The sequence below is a fragment of the Saccopteryx leptura genome, chromosome 1 (genome assembly GCF_036850995.1).
Source record: "Saccopteryx leptura isolate mSacLep1 chromosome 1, mSacLep1_pri_phased_curated, whole genome shotgun sequence".
Lineage (NCBI taxonomy): Eukaryota > Metazoa > Chordata > Mammalia > Chiroptera > Emballonuridae > Saccopteryx > Saccopteryx leptura.
The window spans coordinates 2,758,412-2,780,378 of record NC_089503.1 but is presented as its reverse complement, the minus strand read 5'-3'; the positions used below and the strand labels follow the sequence as shown (position 1 = coordinate 2,780,378).

General features: G+C 64.2%; 1 protein-coding gene across 2 annotated transcripts in view; it reads left to right on the top strand.

Moving 5' to 3' along the window:
* Positions 1–21,163, top strand: part of CARS1 (cysteinyl-tRNA synthetase 1) — a 45,804-nt gene extending 24,641 nt beyond the window's left edge. For both annotated transcript variants that reach the window (XM_066380218.1, XM_066380131.1), the window contains 13 exons: positions 4,380–4,492; positions 5,873–6,001; positions 6,297–6,426; positions 6,550–6,653; positions 7,457–7,554; positions 7,671–7,860; positions 8,238–8,306; positions 13,703–13,784; positions 16,056–16,136; positions 16,741–16,808; positions 19,711–19,770; positions 20,098–20,181; positions 20,759–21,163. In XM_066380218.1, coding sequence (XP_066236315.1) covers positions 4,380–4,492; positions 5,873–6,001; positions 6,297–6,426; positions 6,550–6,653; positions 7,457–7,554; positions 7,671–7,860; positions 8,238–8,306; positions 13,703–13,784; positions 16,056–16,136; positions 16,741–16,808; positions 19,711–19,770; positions 20,098–20,181; positions 20,759–20,893 — 1,343 coding nt within the window. In that variant the 3' untranslated portion in view covers positions 20,894–21,163. The remainder of the gene's footprint in view (positions 1–4,379; positions 4,493–5,872; positions 6,002–6,296; positions 6,427–6,549; positions 6,654–7,456; positions 7,555–7,670; positions 7,861–8,237; positions 8,307–13,702; positions 13,785–16,055; positions 16,137–16,740; positions 16,809–19,710; positions 19,771–20,097; positions 20,182–20,758) is intronic.
* Positions 21,164–21,967: the final 804 nt, after the last annotated feature.

Below are 21,967 nucleotides of genomic sequence, written 5' to 3'. Positions count from 1 at the left end.
TGAGCGGGGTGGGGGCCGCGGAGGCACTGGGATTCCCAGGCCACACGTCCTCACCTCAGAGGGGTGTTAGGAGTCTCCTGAGCTACGCTGTGACATGTATCATTTTTTAATAAGCAAACAAACACAGCTGGCCCTTGAACCCCCCAGGTTTGAACTGCAGGGGTTCACCTACCTGGCGCCCTTCCCCATGAACACTGTAGAAGTATTTTCCCTTCCTTGTGGTTTTCTTAATGACATTTTCTTATTCCTACCTTAGTTATTGTAAGACTGCAGTATATATAACAGACAAAGTCTGTGTTAACTGCTTAGGTGTGATTGGTAAGCTTCCGGTCAGCAGTAGGCTATTATTATTAGGTTTTGTTGTTTGTTTGTTTGAGAGACAGGGAGGGAGAGAGAGGATGAGAAGCATCAGCTTGTAGTTGCTTTCGCTACAGTTGTTCAGTGATTGCTTCTCATACGTGCCTTGACCGGGGGCTGCAGCCGAGCCAGTGAGCCCTTGCTCACGCCAGTGACCTGGGGCTCACGCCAGTGACCTTTGTGTTCAAGCCAGTGACCCTGGGGTTTCAAACTGGGGACCTCTGAGTTCCGGGTCGACGCTCTATCCATTGCATCACCACCAGTCAGGCAAAATACTCTTCAATTAGGTCATTTCACCTTCAGGGCTGTGTTCTAAGGAAATATCAGAACCGAAAACAAAACAAGACGACACAGACGCGGCCAGAAAAGACAGACTGAGTTGGCTCAGCAGCGTTCACGCGAGACCCGCTGGCGTTTAAGGAGACAGACTGAGTTAGCTCAGCAGCGTTCATGCGAGACTCGCTGGCGTTTAAGAAGAGACAGACTGAGTTGGCTCAGCAGCATTCATGTGAGACCCGCTGGCGTTTAAGAAGAGACAGACTGAGTTAGCTCAGCAGCGTTCATGCGAGACCCGCTGGCGTTTAAGGAGAGACAGACTGAGTTAGCTCAGCAGCGTTCATGCGAGACCCGCTGGTGTTTAAGGAGAGACAGACTGAGTTAGCTCAGCAGCGTTCATGTGAGACCCGCTGGCGTTTAAGAAGAGACAGACTGAGTTAGCTCAGCAGCGTTCATGCGAGACCCGCTGGCGTTTAAGGAGAGACAGACTGAGTTAGCTCAGCAGCGTTCATGCGAGACCCGCTGGCGTTTAAGGATGACTACGTTCCCCGGAGTGAAGGGGACATCAGCGTGATGCTAAAGCCTTGCGTCCCCCGAGGGGGCCGGTCGTGGACTGTGAACTGGACGGCATGACCTCCAGGTCTCTGGAGCGAGGAAGTAAATGCACCCGCGTCTATCGGGGCCGATACACTTCACCCCCGGAGAGGCCGGCTGAGTGCACATTAGTGGCAGTGGCCTAACAGGTCAGAATGTCACCCCTGGGAGCTGAGGAAGGTCCACTCCTTGAAGGGCCGCACATAGGACCACTCACCAGGCCACATGAAGGAGTCCCGTAAAGTCCCAAAGAGTGGCTCCCCGTGGGACCACACACTGACCACAATGGCTGAATTACCGTTGACACGGAAGGGGCACATAAAACTGACAGACCTGTGCTTTCCACAGGGACAGTGCTGAGCGGACAGAGAGAAGCCGGCTGGCCTCTAAACGGCTCTGTGCGTGGCCTGTCCTCTCCCCGGCTGACGCGAGGGCCGGTTTACGTTGCAGGGACGAGAGGAAAGGAACCCAGGGGCAAACAAGGGACGAAGAGGGACACGCGCTCCCTTTGGGGATGTTGCCACTTCTGTCACCTCACTGCAAGGAAGCCCCGAGGTGTCGTTGTTCATGTGAATGCCAGCACTCCAGCAGGGACGGGGTGCTGGGGACGGGCCTGTGCAGCCCGCCTGCTCACCCTGCCAAGGACAGCGGGCGTCTGGGTGACGGTGACAGACCCTGCTGACATTCTGCGGTCACACTGAGGATGGGGAAAGGGAGGGAAAGGGTGTGTGACTCACTTCTCTTACTTATAAAATCTTGAGCAGGCCCTGGCCAGTCGGCTCAGTGGATAAAGCGTGGTCCTGGCACGCCAAGGTCACAGGTACGATCCCTGGTCGGTCAGGGTACATGCGAGAAGCAGCCAGTGAGTGGACAGCTGAGTGGGACAGCGAGCTGATGCTTCTCTCTCTGCCTCTCCCGAATCAATGGGGGAAAAGATCTTGAGCAAATAACAGTGTCACCAAAGAGTGACACTGGTGAAGGGGGAGGGGTGTGCAGAGCGAGGTCCTCTTCTCCCTGTGACAGAACATTTTTGAGCAACCATGTTTGTGACAAAAAAGTTAACCTTAGTGTGCAGTCTGTCACTAAGACTGTGGCTGAGAGAGGACGTGAGGACGTCACGGCGCCACGCCCAATGTTTCGAATGCTTCCTGGAGAAACCCCCGCGGACAGGGACAGAACGGACAGGAAGCCAGGACAGCGCGTGGCCTGGGTCCCTGCGTGCTGGACGTGTCCGTGCTCTGGGTGATGGTTTACAGTGACACAGCTGGACGTGTCCGCGCTCTGGTCGATGGTTTACGGTGACACAGCCGGACGTGTCCGTGCTCTGGTCGATGGTTTACGGTGACACAGCCGGACGTGTCCGTGCTCTGGTCGATGGTTTACGGTGACACAGCTGGACGTGTCCGTGCTCTGGTCGATGGTTTACGGTGACACAGCTGGACGTGTCCGTGCTCTGGTCGATGGTTTACGGTGACACAGCCGGACGTGTCCGTGCTCTGGTCGATGGTTTACGGTGACACAGCCGGACGTGTCCGTGCTCTGGTCGATGGTTTACGGTGACACAGCCGGACGTGTCCGTGCTCTGGTCGATGGTTTATGGTGACACAGCTGGACGTGTCCGTGCTCTGGGCGATGGGTTTACGGTGACACAGCTGGACGTGTCCGTGCTCTGGTCGGTGGTTTACGGTGACACAGCTGGACGTGTCCGTGCTCTGGTCCATGGGTTTATGGTGACACAGCTGGACGTGTCCGTGCTCTGGTCGATGGTTTACGGTGACACAGCTGGACGTGTCCGTGCTCTGGTCGATGGGTTTACGGTGACACAGCTGGACGTGTCCGTGCTCTGGTCGATGGGTTTACGGTGACACAGCTGGACGTGTTCGTGCTCTGGTCGATGGTTTATAGTGACACAGCTGGACGTGTCCGTGCTCTGGTCGACGGGTTTACGGTGACAAAGCTGGACGTGTCCGTGCTCTGGTTGACGGGTTTACGGTGACACAGCTGGACGTGTCCGTGCTCTGGTTGATGGGTTTACAGTGACACAGACCTGCGATCGGGCACCGCAGAGCGTCAGCAGCGGTTGTCCCCGTGTTTGTGACTCTGCCGTTTTTCCTGATCCTTTCTCGTGTTTCCCAAGTACTCTGCGTTTAGTACATGTCTCGTCATCGGAAAGTTGGTGGTGTACCTTCCCTAGTGTCCCCCCCGGCCGGCTCTCGGGGTCGCGTGCCTCTGTCACCTGACGGCTGGAGAGGGGTCTCTGAGGTCACGCTGGGTCTGCACCCTGACACTGAGAGCGTCCTTCCTGTTCCCGAGTGTCCCGTGACGGGCTGCCAGCACCCAGGAAGGGGCCCTGCCCCCGTCACCGGCTCTTAGCCCGTTACCACGGGGATTCTCTGTGGAGGCTGGGCCGCCGGCAGGCTTTCATTTCCACAACACCGGTGTGTCCCTTGGGCCTGGCACGTGGTCTGCAAGTGTCCTGTGCTGACCGTGCTCCTCTTCTCTGGGAAACGTCGTTTCTCTTCCCTGCCCCTGCCGGACACAGACTGTGTCCCCAGGACCAGCGCTGACCGGCTTCTCTGCTCCCTGGGGGCCTGCAGCCTCCGCCCCGTTACCTCCGTCTGTTACCTCCGTCTGTGCACACAGGAGGTTCTGTGAGTGTCCCTACTGGCCGCCTTCAGGCCCGAGAAGCCGCTCGCAGAGGTCTAGCCGGTTCTCATGCCACCAAGCAACAGCTGAGTCATGCAGGCCACTGTGCGAGCCAAGGGTCCCCAGACATGCCCACGAGCTGCTGCCGTGACATCGCCTCGTCTCGGACCAGAGCCTGTCACCTATCCTGAGCTCTGGCCGTGGGTGGCAGGGCTGAGCATCTAAGGAAGTGTAGGCGCGAGCCAGGCCCACGGTCAACAGCCTCAGACACTGGCCTGTGACTCAGGCAGGGACTCCTGAGCTCACAAGTAGGGTTTCCTAAACCCAGACGCTGAGATGGCCCCAAAGTCTGGGCAGGGTAAGCGTGAGGGTGTGCTTGACCACACGAATAAACGGAAACCCGTCCAAGGGCCTGACTGACCCGAGGACGCCCCACTGGCCTTGACGTGAGACGGTCGCGTCCCTCGGGCCGCACTGAGTAGCCCGTCCCTCCTGCCTGTCCGCAGGTGACCTGAGCATCTCGGCAGAGCGCCTGAGCGAGAAGCGGTCCCCCAGTGACTTCGCCCTGTGGAAGGCCTCCAAGCCGGGGGAGCCGTGCTGGCCGTGCCCGTGGGGGAAGGTGAGCAGGGGGAGGCGCAGGGCGCGTGGGGGAAGGTGAGCAGGGGGAAGGTGAGCAGGGCGCGTGGGGGAAGGTGAGCAGGGGGAAGGTGCAGGGCGCGTGGGGGAAGGTGAGCAGGGGGAAGGTGAGCAGGGCGCATGGGGGAAGGTGAGCAGGGGGAGGCGCAGGGCACGTGGGGGAAGGTGAGCAGGGGGAAGGTGAGCAGGGGGAAGGTGAGCAGGGGGAGGCGCAGGGCCCGTGGGGGAAGGTGAGCAGGGGGAGGCGCAGGGCCCGTGGGGGAAGGTGAGCAGGGCCCGTGGGGGAAGGTGAGCAGGGGGAAGGTGCAGGGCCCGTGGGGGAAGGTGAGCAGGGCCCGTGGGGGAAGGTGAGCAGGGGGAAGGTGCAGGGCCCGTGGGGGAAGGTGAGCAGGGCCCGTGGGGGAAGGTGAGCAGGGGGAAGGTGCAGGGCGCGTGGGGGAAGGTGAGCAGGGGGAAGGCGCAGGGCGCGTGGGGGAAGGTGAGCAGGGGAAGGTGAGCAGGGCGCGTGGGGGAAGGTGAGCAGGGCCCGTGGGGGAAGGTGAGCAGGGGGAAGGTGAGCAGGGGGAGGCGCGGGGCCCGTGGGGGAAGGTGAGCAGGGGGAGGCGCAGGGCCCGTGGGGGAAGGTGAGCAGGGGGAGGCGCAGGGCCCGTGGGGGAAGGTGAGCAGGGGGAAGGCGAGCAGGGGGAGGCGCAGGGCCCGTGGGGGAAGGTGAGCAGGGGGAGGCGCAGGGCCCGTGGGGGAAGGTGAGCAGGGGGAGGCGCAGGGCCCGTGGGGGAAGGTGAGCAGGGGGAAGGCGCAGGGCCCGTGGGGGAAGGTGAGCAGGGGGAAGGCGCAGGGCCCGTGGGGGAAGGTGAGCAGGGGGAAGGTGAGCAAGGGGAAGGTGAGCAGGGGAAGATGCAGGGCGCGTGGGGCCCCGTCATGGGAGGGCTCTGCACCAGGGCAGCACACAGCTGCCCCATCCCGGAGTCCACCTGCCACTGAGCCTCGCGGGCCTGTGTGCTGGTCACTTCTCCTCCAGGGCCTCTGTCTACCCGTCTTGCAGCTGGGGGTGGGGCTGCTGGACCACCTCGGAGGCCCCTCTGTCCCAGTGGGCTTTGATCTGAGTGTTGCGAGCTCCTGGGGCCGAGGTCACCCTGACATGTCCTGTGACAACATGCCCAGTGGCCCCGCTCCTGGCCGAGTGCTCGGAGTCTGGACGTGGCACAGTCTCCGCACAGAACCACGGGGACTGCACAGAACGGGTCCCCTGCACTTCCCGCTGGGGTGGGACACCTGTTTCCAGAGAGCTCAGGGGTGCTGAGGGTCAGAACACTGGGGCGAGTGAAGCTCAGGGCGGCCGGTCACTGGGCTGTTTGGTCCCCAGGGTCGTCCAGGGTGGCACATCGAATGCTCCGCCATGGCGGGCACCCTCCTGGGAGCCTCGATGGACATCCACGGAGGGGGCTTTGACCTCCGGTTCCCCCACCACGACAATGAGCTGGCACAGTCGGAGGTAGGCACGGTCCTGGGGGGCAGGCCTGTCAGGGGGGCCGTCTGAGTGAAGCCTGCCTCCCACGTCAAGGATCTGTCTGGGAAACAGCTCGAACCCTAATGAATTGGGCTGATTTCCCACATGAGCAGCTTGGCCTCTGGCGACAGACAGGCCTGGATGCAAACCAGTTGTTACCTTCCCTGCTCGTCGACCTGGGGGGTCCCCCTGAGCCCCAGCATGGCCGGCACCTTCCCCGGCACACCGGGGCGCCACGGGACTCAGGGCCCTGCCCTTCCCCCCGTCTCCGCGCGCACAGGCCTACTTTGAAAATGACTGCTGGGTGCGGTACTTCCTGCACACGGGCCACCTGACGATCGCGGGCTGCAAGATGTCCAAGTCGCTGAAAAACTTCATCACCATCAAGGACGCCTTGAAGAAGCACTCAGGTAAACCGTGGCCGCTCCCAAAGACCCCAGGCTGCTTTCCTCGGCGGCCGTGGCCGTGGCCGTGGCCGTGGCCGTGGTCGTGGCCGGGAGGCTGAGGGAGCCGCTGCCCTGCTTTCCCCACAGCGAGGCAGCTGCGCCTGGCCTTCCTCATGCACTCGTGGAAGGACACGCTGGACTACTCGAGCAACACCATGGAGTCGGCCCTGCAGTACGAGAAGTTCATGAGCGTGAGTCCCCCTGCGGGAGGCGCTGTCCTCTGGCCCAGGGCGGGATGTGGGCGGGGGGACCAGCTCCGTGCCCCTGGTGTCCCCTGCGGGAGACGCTGTCCTCTGGCCCAGGGCGGGACGTGGGCGGGGGGACCAGCTCCGTGTCCCCTGCGGGGGGCGCTGTCCTCTGGCCCAGGGTGGGACGTGGGCGGGGGGACCAGCTCCGTGTCCCCTGCGGGAGGCGCTGTCCTCTGGCCCAGGGTGGGACGTGGGCGGGGGGACCAGCTCCGTGTCCCCTGCGGGGGGCGCTGTCCTCTGGCCCAGGGTGGGACGTGGGCGGGGGGACCAGCTCCGTGTCCCCTGCGGGGGGCGCTGTCCTCTGGCCCAGGGCAGGACGTGGGCAGGGAGGACCAGCTCCGTGCCCCTGGTGTCCCCTGCGGGAGGCGCTGTCCTCTGGCTCAGGGCGGGACGTGGGTGGGAGGACCAGCTCCGTGTCAGCCCCCGAGTCAGCCCCCGAGGGAGCGAGGGAGCTGGTGCCCTGGCCCAGGGTGGGACGTGGGCGGGGAGGACCAGCTCCGTGCCCCTGGTGTCCCCTGCGGGAGGCGCTGTCCTCTGGCCCAGGGCGGGACGTGGGTGGGAGGACCAGCTCCGTGTCAGCCCCGAGGGAGCGAGGGAGCTGGTGCCCTGGCGCTGGGCGGTGCCACGCGTGGTTCCCCGGGCGGGCGAGGCGGAGCTCAGAGCCGCAGCCCTCGTCCACAGCGAGCTCTCGGACCCGAAAGCTGTCCCCCAGGCGGGCACTGCTCATCGGAACTCCCTAACTGTAGGAGTTCTTCTTAAACGTGAAGGACATCCTTCGCTCTCCTGTGGACGTCACCGGCCAGTTTGAGAAGTGGGAGGAGGAGGAGGCAGAGCTGAACGAGAGGTGAGGTGGAGCCTCCCCCTGGGGCGGCCGGTGTGCCGGGACCGCGCTGCCCTGACCGGCGTGGACGCTGCGGTGGTGGTGGGCTGACGTCCCCGACCCCTCCTCCACCCGCTCAGCTTTTACAAAAGGAAGACGGCGGTTCACGAAGCCCTCTGCGACAACGTCGACACTCGCACCGTCCTGGAGGAAATGCGGGCCCTGGTCAGCCAGTGCAACCTGTACATGGCCGCCCGGAAGGCGGCCAGGAGGAGGCCCAACCGGGCTCTGCTGCAGAGCGTGGCGCTGTACCTCACCCGCATGCTGAAGGTGCGCCGCGCCCGGCTCTGTGCGTGCACGCGGGCGGGCGGCCGGGGGAGTGGAGCCCCACGGCCATGCTGCAGGGGGCGCTCTGTCCCTCGGGGCAGATCGGACACGGCGGCTAGCCGTCTGCCTCAGTTTCCTCCCGTCTTGTTTGGAAAGCAGAACACGTGGGCTTGACCCACAGGCCACCTGGTGCACAGCTGTTCACCGTGTGCACCTCCGTGCTGACCGGGTCTGGGGGCTCTGCTGCGGGCAGGACCCGAGTGGGAGTGGCCGGCTGCCCCCCCCCCCCCCCCCCCCCCCGTGTGCAGCCACATGCCTGTGGACCAGTCAGCGAGCGCCACTCTCAGGCCCGTTTCCTCCCACACATCTGCTTTTCCTAGATCTTCGGGGCCATCGAAGAGGAAAGCTCCCTGGGTTTCCCTGTCGGAGGACCTGGAAGCAGCGTAGACGTGAGTGCAGCCCACTCGGGCCCCGAGTCTCCCCGCTGGGCTGCCCTCGGGTCGCCCGTCCCCTGGGAAACGGCACACTGCCAGGGGCACCCGCCTCCCTCCCACACCTGGTCCCCGGTCCCCAGCTGGGGCAGACCTGGGACGTTGGAGGCCGACACTCAGTCCCCCCCGCACGGGGCCTCACGGGCTGAGCCTCGGGCCCGGTCTCCATCTTGCTGGGAGAACTGAGCGTGGTCACCTGCCCCCCAGCTCCGTGAGCGGAAGGTCAGAGGAGCTGGAACAGCCTCCCTCCCTGGCCGTCAGTTGGGAGGATCTGTGCTGTGCTGAGCTCGACCCCAGGAGACCCGACTAGAAGGGACAGTCCCCGCCTTCACTTAGGGCACGGCCACGTGGCAGCCTGGCCCACTCGCTGGTCCTCGCACCTGTGGCCCTGAGCCCAGATAGGGAGTCCCCTCGCTGAGCTGCCTGAGCCCAGATAGGGAGTCCCCCCGCCAAGCCGCCTGAGCCCAGATAGGGAGTCCCCCCGCTGAGCTGCCTCTGCCCAGATAGGGAGTCTCCCCGCTGAGCCACCTGAGCCCAGATAGGGAGTCCCCCCGCTGAGCCACCTGAGCCCAGATAGGGAGTCCCCCCGCTGAGCCACCTGAGCCCAGATAGGGAGTCCCCCCGCTGAGCCACCTGAGCCCAGATAGGGAGTCCCCCCGCTGAGCCGCCTGAGCCCAGATAGGGAGTCCCCCCGCTGAGCCGCCTGTACTCAGATAGGGAGTCCCCCGCTGAGCCACCTGAGCCCAGATAGGGAGTCCCCTCACTGAGCCGCCTGTACTCAGATAGGGAGTCCCCCGCTGAGCCACCTGAGCCCAGATAGGGAGTCCCCTCACTGAGCCGCCTGAGCCCAGATAGGGAGTCCCCCCGCTGAGCCACCTGTGCTCAGATAGGGAGTCCTCTCACTGAGCCACCTGTGCTCAGATAGGGAGTCCCCCCGCTGAGCCACCTGTGCCCAGATAGGGAGTCCCCCCGCCGAGCCACCTGTGCTCAGATAGGGAGTCCCCCCGCCGAGCCGCCTGTGCCCAGATAGGGAGTCCCCCCGCCGAGCCACCTGTGCTCAGATAGGGAGTCCCCTCACTGAGCCGCCTGAGCCCAGATAGGGAGTCCCCCCGCCGAGCCACCTGTGCTCAGATAGGGAGTCCCCCCGCCGAGCCGCCTGTGCCCAGATAGGGAGTCCCCCCGCCGAGCCGCCTGTGCCCAGATAGGGAGTCCCCTCACTGAGCCACCTGTGCTCAGATAGGGAGTCCCCTCACTGAGCCACCTGAGCCCAGATAGGGAGTCCCCTCGCTGAGCCACCTGTGCCCAGATAGGGAGTCCCCCCGCTGAGCCGCCTGTGCCCGGATAGGGAGTCCCCCCGCTGAGCCGCCCGAGCCCAGATAGGGAGTCCCCCGCTGAGCCGCCCGAGCCCAGATAGGGAGTCCCCCCGCTGAGCCGCCTGTGCCCAGATAGGGAGTCCCCCCGCTGAGCCGCCCGTGCTCAGATAGGGAGTCCCCCCGCTGAGCCGCCTGAGCCCGGATAGGGAGTCCCCCCGCTGAGCCGCCTGTGCCCAGATAGGGAGTCCCCCCGCTGAGCCACCTGTGCTCAGATAGGGAGTCCCCTCGCTGAGCCACCTGTGCCCAGATAGGGAGTCCCTCGCTGAGCCGCCTGAGCCCGGATAGGGAGTCCCCTCACTGAGCCGCCTGTACTCAGATAGGGAGTCCCCCCGCTGAGCCACCTGTGCTCAGATAGGGAGTCCCCTCGCTGAGCCGCCTGTGCCCGGATAGGGAGTCCCCTCACTGAGCCGCCTGTACTCAGATAGGGAGTCCCCCGCTGAGCCACCTGTGCTCAGATAGGGAGTCCCCCGCTGAGCCACCTGTGCTCAGATAGGGAGTCCCCCGCTGAGCCACCTGAGCTCAGATAGGGAGTCCCCTCGCTGAGCCACCTGTGCCCAGATAGGGAGTCCCCTCGCTGAGCCGCCTGTGCCCGGATAGGGAGTCCCCCCGCTGAGCCGCCTGAGCCCAGATAGAGAGTCCCCCACTGAGCCGCCTGAGCCCAGATAGGGAGTCCCCTCGCTGAGCCACCTGAGCCCAGATAGGGAGTCCCCCGCTGAGCCGCCTGAGCCCAGATAGGGAGTCCCCCCGCTGAGCCGCCTGAGCCCAGATAGGGAGTCCCCTCGCTGAGCCACCTGTGCCCAGATAGGGAGTCCCCCCGCTGAGCCGCCCGTGCTCAGATAGGGAGTCCCCCGCTGAGCCGCCTCTGCCCAGATAGGGAGTCCCCCCACTGAGCCGCCTGTGCCCAGATAGGGAGTCCCCCCGCCGAGCCGCCTGTGCCCAGATAGGGAGTCCCCTCACTGAGCCGCCTGTGCCCAGATAGGGAGTCCCCCCACTGAGCCGCCTGAGCCCAGATAGGGAGTCCCCCCGCCGAGCCGCCTGTGCCCAGATAGGGAGTCCCCTCACTGAGCCGCCTGTGCCCAGATAGGGAGTCCCCCCGCTGAGCCGCCCGTGCTCAGATAGGGAGTCCCCTCGCTGAGCCGCCTGTGCCCGGATAGGGAGTCCCCCCGCTGAGCCGCCTGAGCCCAGATAGAGAGTCCCCCACTGAGCCGCCTGAGCCCAGATAGGGAGTCCCCTCGCTGAGCCACCTGAGCCCAGATAGGGAGTCCCCCGCTGAGCCGCCTGAGCCCAGATAGGGAGTCCCCCCGCTGAGCCGCCTGAGCCCAGATAGGGAGTCCCCTCGCTGAGCCACCTGTGCCCAGATAGGGAGTCCCCCCGCTGAGCCGCCCGTGCTCAGATAGGGAGTCCCCCGCTGAGCCGCCTCTGCCCAGATAGGGAGTCCCCCCACTGAGCCGCCTGTGCCCAGATAGGGAGTCCCCCCACTGAGCCGCCTGTGCCCAGATAGGGAGTCCCCCGCTGAGCCGCCTGAGCCCAGATAGGGAGTCCCCCCGCTGAGCCGCCTGTGCCCAGATAGGGAGTCCCCTCGCTGAGCCACCTGAGCCCAGATAGGGAGTCCCCCGCTGAGCCGCCTGAGCCCAGATAGGGAGTCCCCTCACTGAGCCGCCTGAGCCCAGATAGGGAGTCCCCCCGCTGAGCCGCCTGTGCCCAGATAGGGAGTCCCCCCGCTGAGCCACCTGAGCCCAGATAGGGAGTCCCCTCGCTGAGCCACCTGTGCCCAGATAGGGAGTCCCCCGCTGAGCCGCCTGAGCCCAGATAGGGAGTCCCCTCACTGAGCCGCCTGAGCCCAGATAGGGAGTCCCCCCGCTGAGCCACCTGAGCCCAGATAGGGAGTCCCCCCGCTGAGCCGCCTGTCTGGCAGGTCTGGGCTCGAGACAGCCTTCCCCAGGGGCGGCCGTGCTTGGCGTGAGGGCGGACACACACGGTCCTGCTATGTGATAACTGTCACGTGACGTGTGCCCAGTCACGTCCCCCTCAGCGGACTGCCACCCCCTCCCTGTCAGGGCCGTGCCGCCGCTGTGTGACTAGAACGCTTGTCTGCGTGCTCACGTGCAGTGCAGCAGGTGCCACTGAATAAAGACGGGAGTTGAGTCAGCAGGAAGGCAGGATGGCCCCCGGGGCGTGGACAGACGCCCCCAAGCCGCAGCTCCCAGAGCGGGCAGCTGTGCCGTGAGAAGCACCGCCGGGCTCCGTGCCTGAGCCGCCAGGGCCCGTGCCAGCCTTGGCACTCGCGCTGTGGCATTCCCTGGCCCTGGCCCTCCGGGAACGTCTCTGGTGTTTCTCAGAAAGAGAGGCCCCACGGCTGCTTTATTCACAAGCTCGTTTCCTTTTCTGAAAGCGCCGAGTTAGAAACAGTCCCCTGAACTGGAGTAAAGAGTGCTTCCCATGTCCCACGCCCGGGGGTGGTGTGGGGTCTTCCGCTGGCTGTGGACGTGGGTCCCAGGACCTCACTGGTCCACAGGAAGTGCACCGGGTGAGCCTGCTGGGCCCCAGGGTGCCACGTGGTCCACGCTGTTGGCAGTTCATGGGCTCAATTCCAGACCCACACTGTTTCAGGACCCGGGGAGGCAGCTCCTGAGTGCTGTACTGGGTCAGCACCGAGCCGTCCACAGCACACTGGCGTGGTCAGCCCCTGTCCCTCCCCACGCCAGGGTTGAAGGACCTGGGACCCCAGAATCCAGCTCCTCCCCTGCAGGGTCCCGTCCCCTCAGCCCAGGGCAAGATTGGGCCCCGAGTAGTGTAGGCCAGTGGCCCCCAACCCCCGGGCTGCGGACCGGTACTGGTCCGTAGGCCATTTGGTACCGGTCTGCAGAGAAAGAATAAATAGTTTACATTATTTCCGTTTTATTTATATTTAAGTCTGAACGATGTTTTATTTTTTAAAAAATGACCAGATTCCCTCTATTACATCTAAGACTCACTCTTGATGCTTGTCTCAGTCACGTGATACATTTATCCGTCCCACCCTAAAGGCCGATCCATGAAACTATTTTCTGACATTAAACCGGTCTGTGGCCCAAAAAAGGTTGGGGACCACTGGTGTAGGCCACACTGAAGGCTCAGCGGCCTCGCCAGCTTTTGTATTTAGTTATTAATAACCTGGTGGTGTAGCTGTCCAATGACCTAAGAGGCAGGAGAGGGCCTGACCAGGCGGTGGTGCAGTGGATAGAGCGTCGGACTGGGACGCAAGGACCCAGGTTCAAAACCCCGAGGTTGCCAGCTTGAGCATGGGCTCATCTGGTTTGAGCAAGGCTCACCAGCTTCAGCCCAAGGTCGCTGGCTTGAGCAAGGGGTCACTGGGTCTGCTGGACCCCCCCCTCCCCGGTCAAGGCACATGAGAAAGCAATCAATGAACAACTAAGGAGCCGCAACGAAGAATTGATGCTTCTTATCTCTCCCTTCCTGTCTGCTTGTCCCTACCTGTCCCTCTCTCTGTCTCTTTCTCTCTGTCACAAAAAGAAAGAAGAGGCAGGGGAGAGGCTGCTCAAGGCCAGCGGGAATACGGCTGATGTGACACAGAGTCTCTGTAAAGCCGAGCGCGTCCACTTTGGGTTCTGCCCCTCCCACGGGCTTTGCCAGCTTTGTGTTCTCTGGCCGCTCCTCGTTTCTGCTGGAGGCTCGCGGGACAGCAGGGCGAGCATGCGTGTGGATGGCAGGCGGGTTGAGGACATAGTTGTCTCGACCCGGCGGCTCTGAGGTGCCAGCCCCGGTGTCCACAGGCCCTGGCCGGGAGGAACGGTGTCCCACCTGTCAGGAATGGCGTCTCCCAGGAAGGCCTGTGTGTGACCAGTGGGGTGCGGGAAGCTACCTGTTCTCCCGCGCCCATGCGCCTGTGCCGGCCTCTCGGCAGTGCCGCGCGTGTGCCGAAGCGGGTGTGACCCACACGAGGGGGACCCCCTCTCAGGAGCGAAACCCGTCTTCCCACAGCTCGAGGGCACCGTCATGCCGTACCTCCAGGTGCTGTCGGACTTCAGAGAGGGGGTGCGGAAGATCGCCCGGGACAAGAAAGGTGAGGCCGGCGCTCCGCGGGCTCTGGGCCTCCTCGCTGGGCCCCTGGGCCCGGGCGGCTCACCCTGGGCCAGCACTGTTGACAGCGGGTCTTCCTCTCCTGTGGGGACGTCCTGGGCGTTCTGGGATGCTCTGCAGCATCCCGGGCCTCTCCTCACTGGATCTGGGAGCACCACCCCCCACCCCCAAGTTGTGACACCCAGAAATGCCTCTGGATGCCAAGTGTCCCCTGCAGGGCGGCACAGCTGGGCAGGGACCGCGGAGAGTGTGAGAGGCCGGGGTTTCTCTGCCTCCTGCCCTTGGCGTGGAGAGTCAGACGCGGGCCCTCTGAGCTGCGGTCCAGCCTGCTCTCTGTGTGCGGAGTCGTTCTGCCCTGCTGAGTCCGCGGGCTCAGGCTCGAGAGAGTGCCCCGTGCTGGCTTGGCAGAGGCGAGCCACAGTGACTGGGAGCGTCCTGCGGGGAGCCAGGGCCCCCAGAATTATTTCCCACTTGGGCCGTGGTGGGGTGAGTGCCTCGAACTTGGGGTTTTGCCCACGCACGCCTCCCTGGTGTATTCAGCCGGCCCTTCCCCGTCGACGCTGCTGAGCTGCGCCCACACTCAGGTGCCGGTCGAGGCTGCTGAGGTGTGCCCACACTCAGGTGCCCGTCGAGGCTGCTGAGCTGCGCCCACACTCAGGTGCCCGTCGAGGCTGCTGAGCTGCGCCCACACTCAGGTGCCCGTCGAGGCTGCTGAGGTGTGCCCACACTCAGGTGCCCGTCGAGGCTGCTGAGGTGTGCCCACACTCAGGTGCCCGTCGAGGCTGCTGAGCTGCGCCCACACTCAGGTGTACTCAGCCGGCCCTTCCCCGTCGAGGCTGCTGAGCTGCGCCCACACTCAGGTGTACTCAGCCGGCCCTTCCCCGTCGAGGCTGCTGAGCTGTGCCCACACTCAGGTGTACTCAGCCGGCCCTTCCCCGTCGAGGCTGCTGAGCTGCGCCCACACTCAGGGGCCGGTAGGGTGGGCAGCGCTGGCTGACGTCCACCCTTCTGGCCAGCTTCGAACCACGGCCGCCCAGAGCGGGGCCAGCTGGGCATCCGCTCCGCACTCCGTGGTCTGCTGGAGGCGCGGCACACCTGGGACGGGGTGTGTGGTCCGCCTGCTTCACACGGGGCACCCATTCTCCTCCCAGCCGCACTCAGGGATGGCGACAGGGCCCGCTCCCACGGGACCGTTCGCCTCCGCGAAGCTGGTATACAGCCCCTGACCTGCCTACTATCGGCTCTCACGCTGAATTCTGCCCTGAGGTCGGATTCAGGCTGAGCGGGAGCTCTGCATGAGCAGCTCCTGGCGTCCAGCCCACGTTTGATTAGGGTCAAGCCCCTCTGCTCCATGTCCCTAACTTCCTAACTGCAAGTGGGGTTGCTCTCCCTGCCCGGCGCCTCCTGGGAACGGCCGCCGGGTCACCCAGCAGTCCAGGGTGCCTGACCCTACAGGGCCCCCAAATTCAGGCCCAAAGGCCACACCGGTCATCTTCATCCCCACTGCCCCCCGCTCTGCTTGATGTGTGTCATCTTCCTTGGAAGAGTCACTTCAGAGCCAGCAGGCCCCCCAGACACGGCTCCCTCCCGGCTCCTGGGCAGGCCACCTTCCTCGGAGTGGGACAAGCCCTGGCCGGGAGCACCGTGACAAAACCAATGAGTGTCACTTAGGTGGGGCAGGGGCCCAGGCTTCTGGCCCTTCCATGTCCCTCTCTGGGCCAGGGTCTCTCCGTGAGAGATGCTAGCAGCTGCAGGGGGTCACCCCATCTCCAGTCACGAGTACCCCCAGACAGCCGCATCCTTTACTCCAGCCCTGTTCTGGCCCTCACCAGGCAGCGGGAGCTGGGAGCTGTGGGGTCCTGGGCCAGGTGAAGAGGGCGAGGGGCCCTTCCAGGACTCCTGAGTGACCTCAGGGCACAGGCCCAGAGCGAGTGTGCCCTTGGTCCCTGGCTCCCGGACTGGAGCGTGCCAGCCTCTGTCAGGAGTGTCACTTCTGTGCAGTAGGATCTGGTTTCGTGCACCTGCCCAGGGTGCAGCCCCCAGCCCGACTCCTCCTGTTCGGAATCCGGGGACTAGTCCGTGTGACCTCAGGCAGCGCCTGCCTCTGAGCAGTGTCCTAGGACAGGCAGGGGTGGCAGGGGTGAGGACCCCCTGCCTCCTACAGCTGGCTGGGCGGCTCGGCTCCCTCCGGGGCTCGGGACGGCACACTTCCCAGGGTCCCTGACGCTCCCTGAGTCACTGTTTCTGCCCCCAGTCCCCGAGGTCCTGCAGCTCAGTGACGCCCTACGGGACGACATCCTGCCCGAGCTCGGTGTACGGCTGGAAGACCACGAAGGTGGGATTGTGGAGGAGCGTCCCCCCTGATGGCAGGGAGGCGGGACGCTGGGTGGGGGGTGTTCTGAAAGGGCCACGAGAAGAGGTCCTGGCATGGGGCCCAGGACCACTGTTTGTCCCCTGTTGAAGACCCTAGAGTGGTGTCCCGGGCCCTTCCGAGGGGGCGGCCTTGCTGTTTGATCTCCTCGCGTGTCCTCACCAACAGCTCATCTGTCTAAAGGGGGTTACGGCGCCCGCTCTGTGGCCCAGCGGCCCCTTGCTCACCCTGGACCACAGGCCACCTTTTCTTACCATCCGTCCCTTAGGAGAAGGCCTGTGTCACATGATTGTCAGCCAGGGTCACAGCTTATCTCTCAACCTTGCAAAGAAAATTATTAGGTTTTTTAAAAGATTCAGATGACACATCTTACTTTGCGACTTCTGGGTTTGCTGTCATGAGCAGTAAGGGAGGGGGCCCACCCCGCATTTCTCCAGGGGACCCTCGGCTGAAGCCGGGGTGGGGAGGGTGTGGTGAGCCAGGCGGGCGGCTGGTAGGGGAGGCATCAGGGAGGCCGGACAGATGGACATCAGGCCTCAGCTCTCCTGACAGACCACTTGCTTTTCAGGACTGCCAACTGCGGTGAAGCTGGTGGACAGAGAGACCTTACTGAAAGAGAGAGAAGAAAAGAAAAGGGTGAGTAAAATTAAGTGCCTGAGCTCGATAGTCATTGAAAATGTGAAAACCAGTCTGACCAGGTGGTGACGCAGTGGACAGAGCGTAGACCTGGGACGCTGAGGACCTAGGTTCAAAACCCCAAGGTCGCCGGCTTGAGCGTAGGAGCACAGACATGACCCCATGGTCGCTGGTTTGAGCCCAAGGTCGCCGGCTTGAGCGTAGGAGCACAGACATTACCCCATGGTCTCTGACTTGAGCCCAAAGGCCTCTGGCTTGAGCCAGGTGTCACTGGCTCAGCTGGAGCCCCCCAGTCAAGGCACATAGGAGAAAGCAATCAATGAACAACTAAGATGCCACAACTATGAGTTGATGCTTCTCATCTCGCTCCCTTCCTGTCTGTCTGTCTCTGTGTGTCTCTTCCTCTCTCACTGGAAAAAAAAAAGTGAAAACCACTGGGGTTTACATGCTTACCTTGTAATAGTCAATGTTATACTGCTATTAAAAGCCGAGGGCTGATAAATGTTAGAAGGAAAAATAAATGAGATAGGTAGCTAGTTGTTAGTTTGGTAACAAAAATAACTTACCTTCTAATGAAGGGCCTCTTTTTAAAAAGTAACTTGCAGATTTTAAGGGAAAACGAGTCATTTTGAGTCAACTGTGGGGCTGACATACTTGGTCACACCTGGCTCCTACCTGAAGTGCTGTCTCCTTTGTCACCTGGGTAAGAATGTCACAGCTGCCAGAACCCTCCTTCCCACATGCCTAGGACAGCACTGCGCACTCACGGCCAGGAGCCGGGCCGGGCTCAGGCCACCGTGAGTCAGGACAGCCTCCGCCCTCAGGGACCTTGGAGTCCTGTAGTGGGAGCTCCAGGCACACACACAGTTCACGTCGGAACTGCTGGGTGCACCTGGCCAGGTGGTAGCACAGTGGATAGAGCCTCGACCTGGGACACTGAGGACCCAGGTTCAAAACCCTGAGGTCACCGGCTTGAGTGTGGGATCTTAGACCTGACCCCATGGTCACTGGCTTGAACAAGGAGTCGCTGGCTTGAATAAGGGGTCACTGGCTCAGCTAGAGTCCCCCAGACAAGGAACATATGAGAAGTAATCAGTGAACAACTAGGGTGATGCAACTAAGAGTTGATGCTTCTCATCTCTCTCCCTTCTTGCCTGCCTCTCACTTACACACACACACACACACACACACACACAAAACAAAGAATTGCTGGGGGCGGCTCGGGAGAAGCCTGTGGGGTGCAGGCAGCTGACCTCCTGGCCCCGTAGGAAGTGGGGGCAGGCACTGTGGGAGGGGCCCTGTGGCGAGCGAGCACGGGGCCCCGAAGGGCCTGGGCAGACGTTCAGAAGTAGAGCCTGTGGGCTGGTCGGGGCCCGAGCCCAGAGAGGAACGGCATGGGAGGCGAGCGGGGTGAGGAGGTACAGTTCCAGGGAGGTGCCGGACCCATTTAGACCCAGGAGCCACCTGCACATCCCACGTGGCTGGAAGGATCAAGGGACCGGGGCTCGCCGTTGGCGTCCACCCGTGTGACCGCCCCATTTCTGTCACGCCAGTCACCCAGGTTTTTGTCGGGCTCTCGCATCTCCTTGGGAGCCATAGCATGTGGCCTGCTGTGACCCTGCCATGGAGGTGACGTGGGGCGGCCGTGCCTCCTGAGGGGCCAGCGCCCAGCTTCCCACGCCCTCCCCAGGGAGCTCTGCCATCTGGAAGTGCTCGCCGGGGCCTGGGGACGTGGGGCCCCATCCACACGTGCCTCTCCCTGTGGCTCCTCATTGGCCACGGGCCTCGCAGGGGGGCTTGCCAGCACTGTGGTGGCCCCTTCCTCCCAGGAGCTCCCGGATCAGACTCAGGGCAGCGGCCTCCCGCCAGGCCACCCGACTGCCGGAGCTGGGGTCCTGGTGTCTCCTGGGCCCTGCCCGGCACCTTGGCACCACACCCTCCCAGACAGCATTTCTGGCGGCATGGCGCCCCCCCCCTCTTCCCCGGCCCCAGCCTCTCCCTGGCCGCCAGCCCCGCCCCGTCAGGCTCTGTGGCGACCATCCCGGCCCAAATGTGCTTGTGTCCAGGCCCCTGTGTCCAGCCAGCTGCCTGAGGGCTCCGCTGGCCAGGGAGCACCTGAGGCTCAAGGTGTCCAAGAGAGAACGTGTGATTTCAGCGCCCAAACCTGTGCCTCCTTCCTGTCCGGGGCTGCACGCCGGTCCGTGCAGTGACTCAGGACCAGCTCCCAGGCAGCTGTGGGGCTCCCCCTCACAGGCAGCCAGCCCTGCTGGCCCAGGCCCCACACCCAGGCCCGAGGAACTCGCTCCCCGCCCCCCCTTCCCTGGCCGCCACCCTCACCCCTGTCAGGATGCCGCCCGCGGGCTGGGAGATGGGCTGCCTGCAGCTCCTACAGCTCCTCCCCCACCCTTCGCCCAGAATGAGCCCAGGCTCCCCCCCACCCCCTCACCCTGTCAGGATGCCGCCCGCGGGCTGGGAGGTGGGCTGCCTGCAGCTCCTACAGCTCCTCCCCCACCCTTCGCCCAGAATGAGCCCAGGCTCCCCCCCACCCCCTCACCCCCGTGCCCTGGCCCCTGCGGACCTCTGCCCTCCTCTCCCATCCTCTGCGGGCCCTCCCAATGTGGCCCCTGGCCACTCACTGACGGGGCTGCTACCTCTCCAGGCAGCTCACCCTGTAGCTGACCCTCAGGTCTCCCCACATGGGCTGTCTGTGTGGAGCACGGCCGGGCACCCAGGACCCGCCAGGTCAGCACAGCCAGCGTGCTTGCTGCCTGGGCCCATGCTCACCGGCTTAGGGTGGGCCAGTCCCCACCCCAGGGCACAGCAGGGGCCTTGCTTTGTCCCAGCTCCCACCTGGAGGGGACCTGGGACCGACCAGTCATGGCCATTCCTGCACTGCCCCCAGGTTGAAGAGGAGAAGAGGAGGAAAAAGGAGGAGGCCGCCAGGAAAAAGCAAGAACAGGAGGTAGCGTGGGAGAGCGTTTGGTGGGGCGGCTTCCACCCTGTGCCTCTGCGCTCTGTCCGCCCGCGGCGCCCACCCAGCCCTCGGCACACGCCCCACACATCCTGCGGGGAGGCTGGTGGCCCCGGGCAAGGGAGACTTATCCTGCGTGCTGTTGCGATAATCCCCCTGTTCCCACAGTGAGGCACACGCCTCCGTGTTGAGCTGACCCTCACTTCCCTTTGCCCGTCTGGCAGCTTCTGAATCTGGGGGCTGGACGGGGAGCGGGCGTGTGGTCCCGGGCGAGAGCCGTGTGGGCTCCGTGGCGGTGACCGCGTGTCTGTGTTCCAGGCCGCCAGGCTGGCCAGGATGAAGACCCCGCCCGGTGAACTGTTCCTGTCAGAGCGCGACAAGTACTCCAGGTTCGATGAGAATGTGAGTCTCTTGTTTCAAGCCCGTGTGAGGCCTGTTAACTTGGACGACAGGACTGACACCGGAGAGCCGGCTCTCTGTTTGGGCGCAGGTGGAAGGGAGGCAGGGTCCTTTGGCACCAGTTTAAGGTCCAATGCCTGTGGCCCAGGGTACCAGGGCCGCCCCCCCACACACACACACTGCCGTGGCCGCGCTGAGAGGGACCGCCTGGGAACTTGCACAGGTTTTCCCTGCCAAGCTGGCCAGACATGTCCCCTGCCCCTAGGGCTCTTTGTTGCGGCCGCTCACTATCTCAAGACCCGCAGGCCCCCTCCCTGGTCCTGCTGCGTACTTGCCACATACTTCTGGGCCGGTCACGTCAGAGCTGCTTGGAGCACTGCCCTGCCCCCGGGTGGCTGTCCCAACCCAGTCACGTCTCAGAGGCCGGGACAGGCATGTGAGTCCGTGCCCGCCCTGGGCCCCGAGCATTGCGGTCAGCAGGCAGCCAGGCCGGTGGACGTGTTAGGTCAGAAGCAGAGCCCTGAGGTGGGGCTCAGAGAGGTCAGTGCCCAGCAGTGACGCCCGTGCTCATGTGTTCCAGGGCCTGCCCACACACGACACGGAGGGCAAGGAGCTGAGCAAAGGGCAAGTCAAGAAGCTGAAGAAGCTTCTGGAAGCTCAGGAGAAGCTGCACGCAGAATACCTGCAGATGGTCCAGAACGGGGGCTGCCCGTGACCGTGGGGCCGTCGGGGCTGCTGCCCGTGACTGCGGGGCCGTCGGGGCTGCTGCCCGTGACTGCGGGGCCATCGGGGCTGCTGCCCGTGACTGTGCGGCCATTGGGGCTGTCCGTGACTGCGGGGCCATTGGGGCTGCTGGCCGTCTCTACACCCGCAGCGGGGCCCCGAGCCCCGGTCACGATTACAGTGGCCCTCGGTCCTAGACTGTTCCCAGCGGCCGCGCCAGCCTGGCCCCGAGACGTCAGTAATAAAGTCTTCCCACAGCGAGGCCACCGCACTCTCTGCCGTCGCCACACGCTGGGCGCTGGGCACTGGGCCGGGCCTGCTTGCTCAGCAGGCCAGCACTGCCTGGTCAGTCCCCGTGCGGACCGCTGTCAGCTAATCCCTGGTGTGTGGGCGCATTGGGAGGCTTTGGGCAGGAAAAAGGCCGGCTCAAACCACTGGACCCGCGGACGCCCCACACAAAGGCCCCTCAGCCGGCCCCCCGGTTCTGATGAGTAAACACGCGGCCGGCCGTCTGCCGATGGCTGGCTCAGCAGGCGGGTCCTGGCCGCGGCCCAGCGCACCGTCCGCAGCAGCACGTCCGGGTCTGGAAGGAAGGGGGAGGCCTCCACACACTGGGGCAGCTGTGTCACCGCCCCCCGCTCACGTGTTCTTGCTCCTCAGGGCTGAGAATCAGCACCTGAACTCTGACAAGCCTAGCCGCCCCGATTGAGGAGGGTGCGGGCCGAGCCCCCCAACCCCCACTGCTTGGCCCCCACTCAGGTCCACTGGGACAAACTCCTCACTGTCATGCGGGGCGGTCAGGCCGGGAAGGCCAGCTGCATCTCGGGCGGTGGGGCTGGCAGAGCAAAGCAACAGTCCCCCGGGTGAGCGTGGCAGGGCCCCACGTGCCCGTGCTCGTCCTCGGCCCCTGCGGCCCCCCTGCTGGGACGCTGTCCGGAAGACCCAGTGTGTCCGGATGTGTCTGTCAGCCGACAGTCGGTGCCACTGGGTGCCCACAGTCACAGGCGGGGCACAGTAGCTGGGAGACAGTGGGGGGCATGGCTTGGTACTGATCTGTCCGACCCCT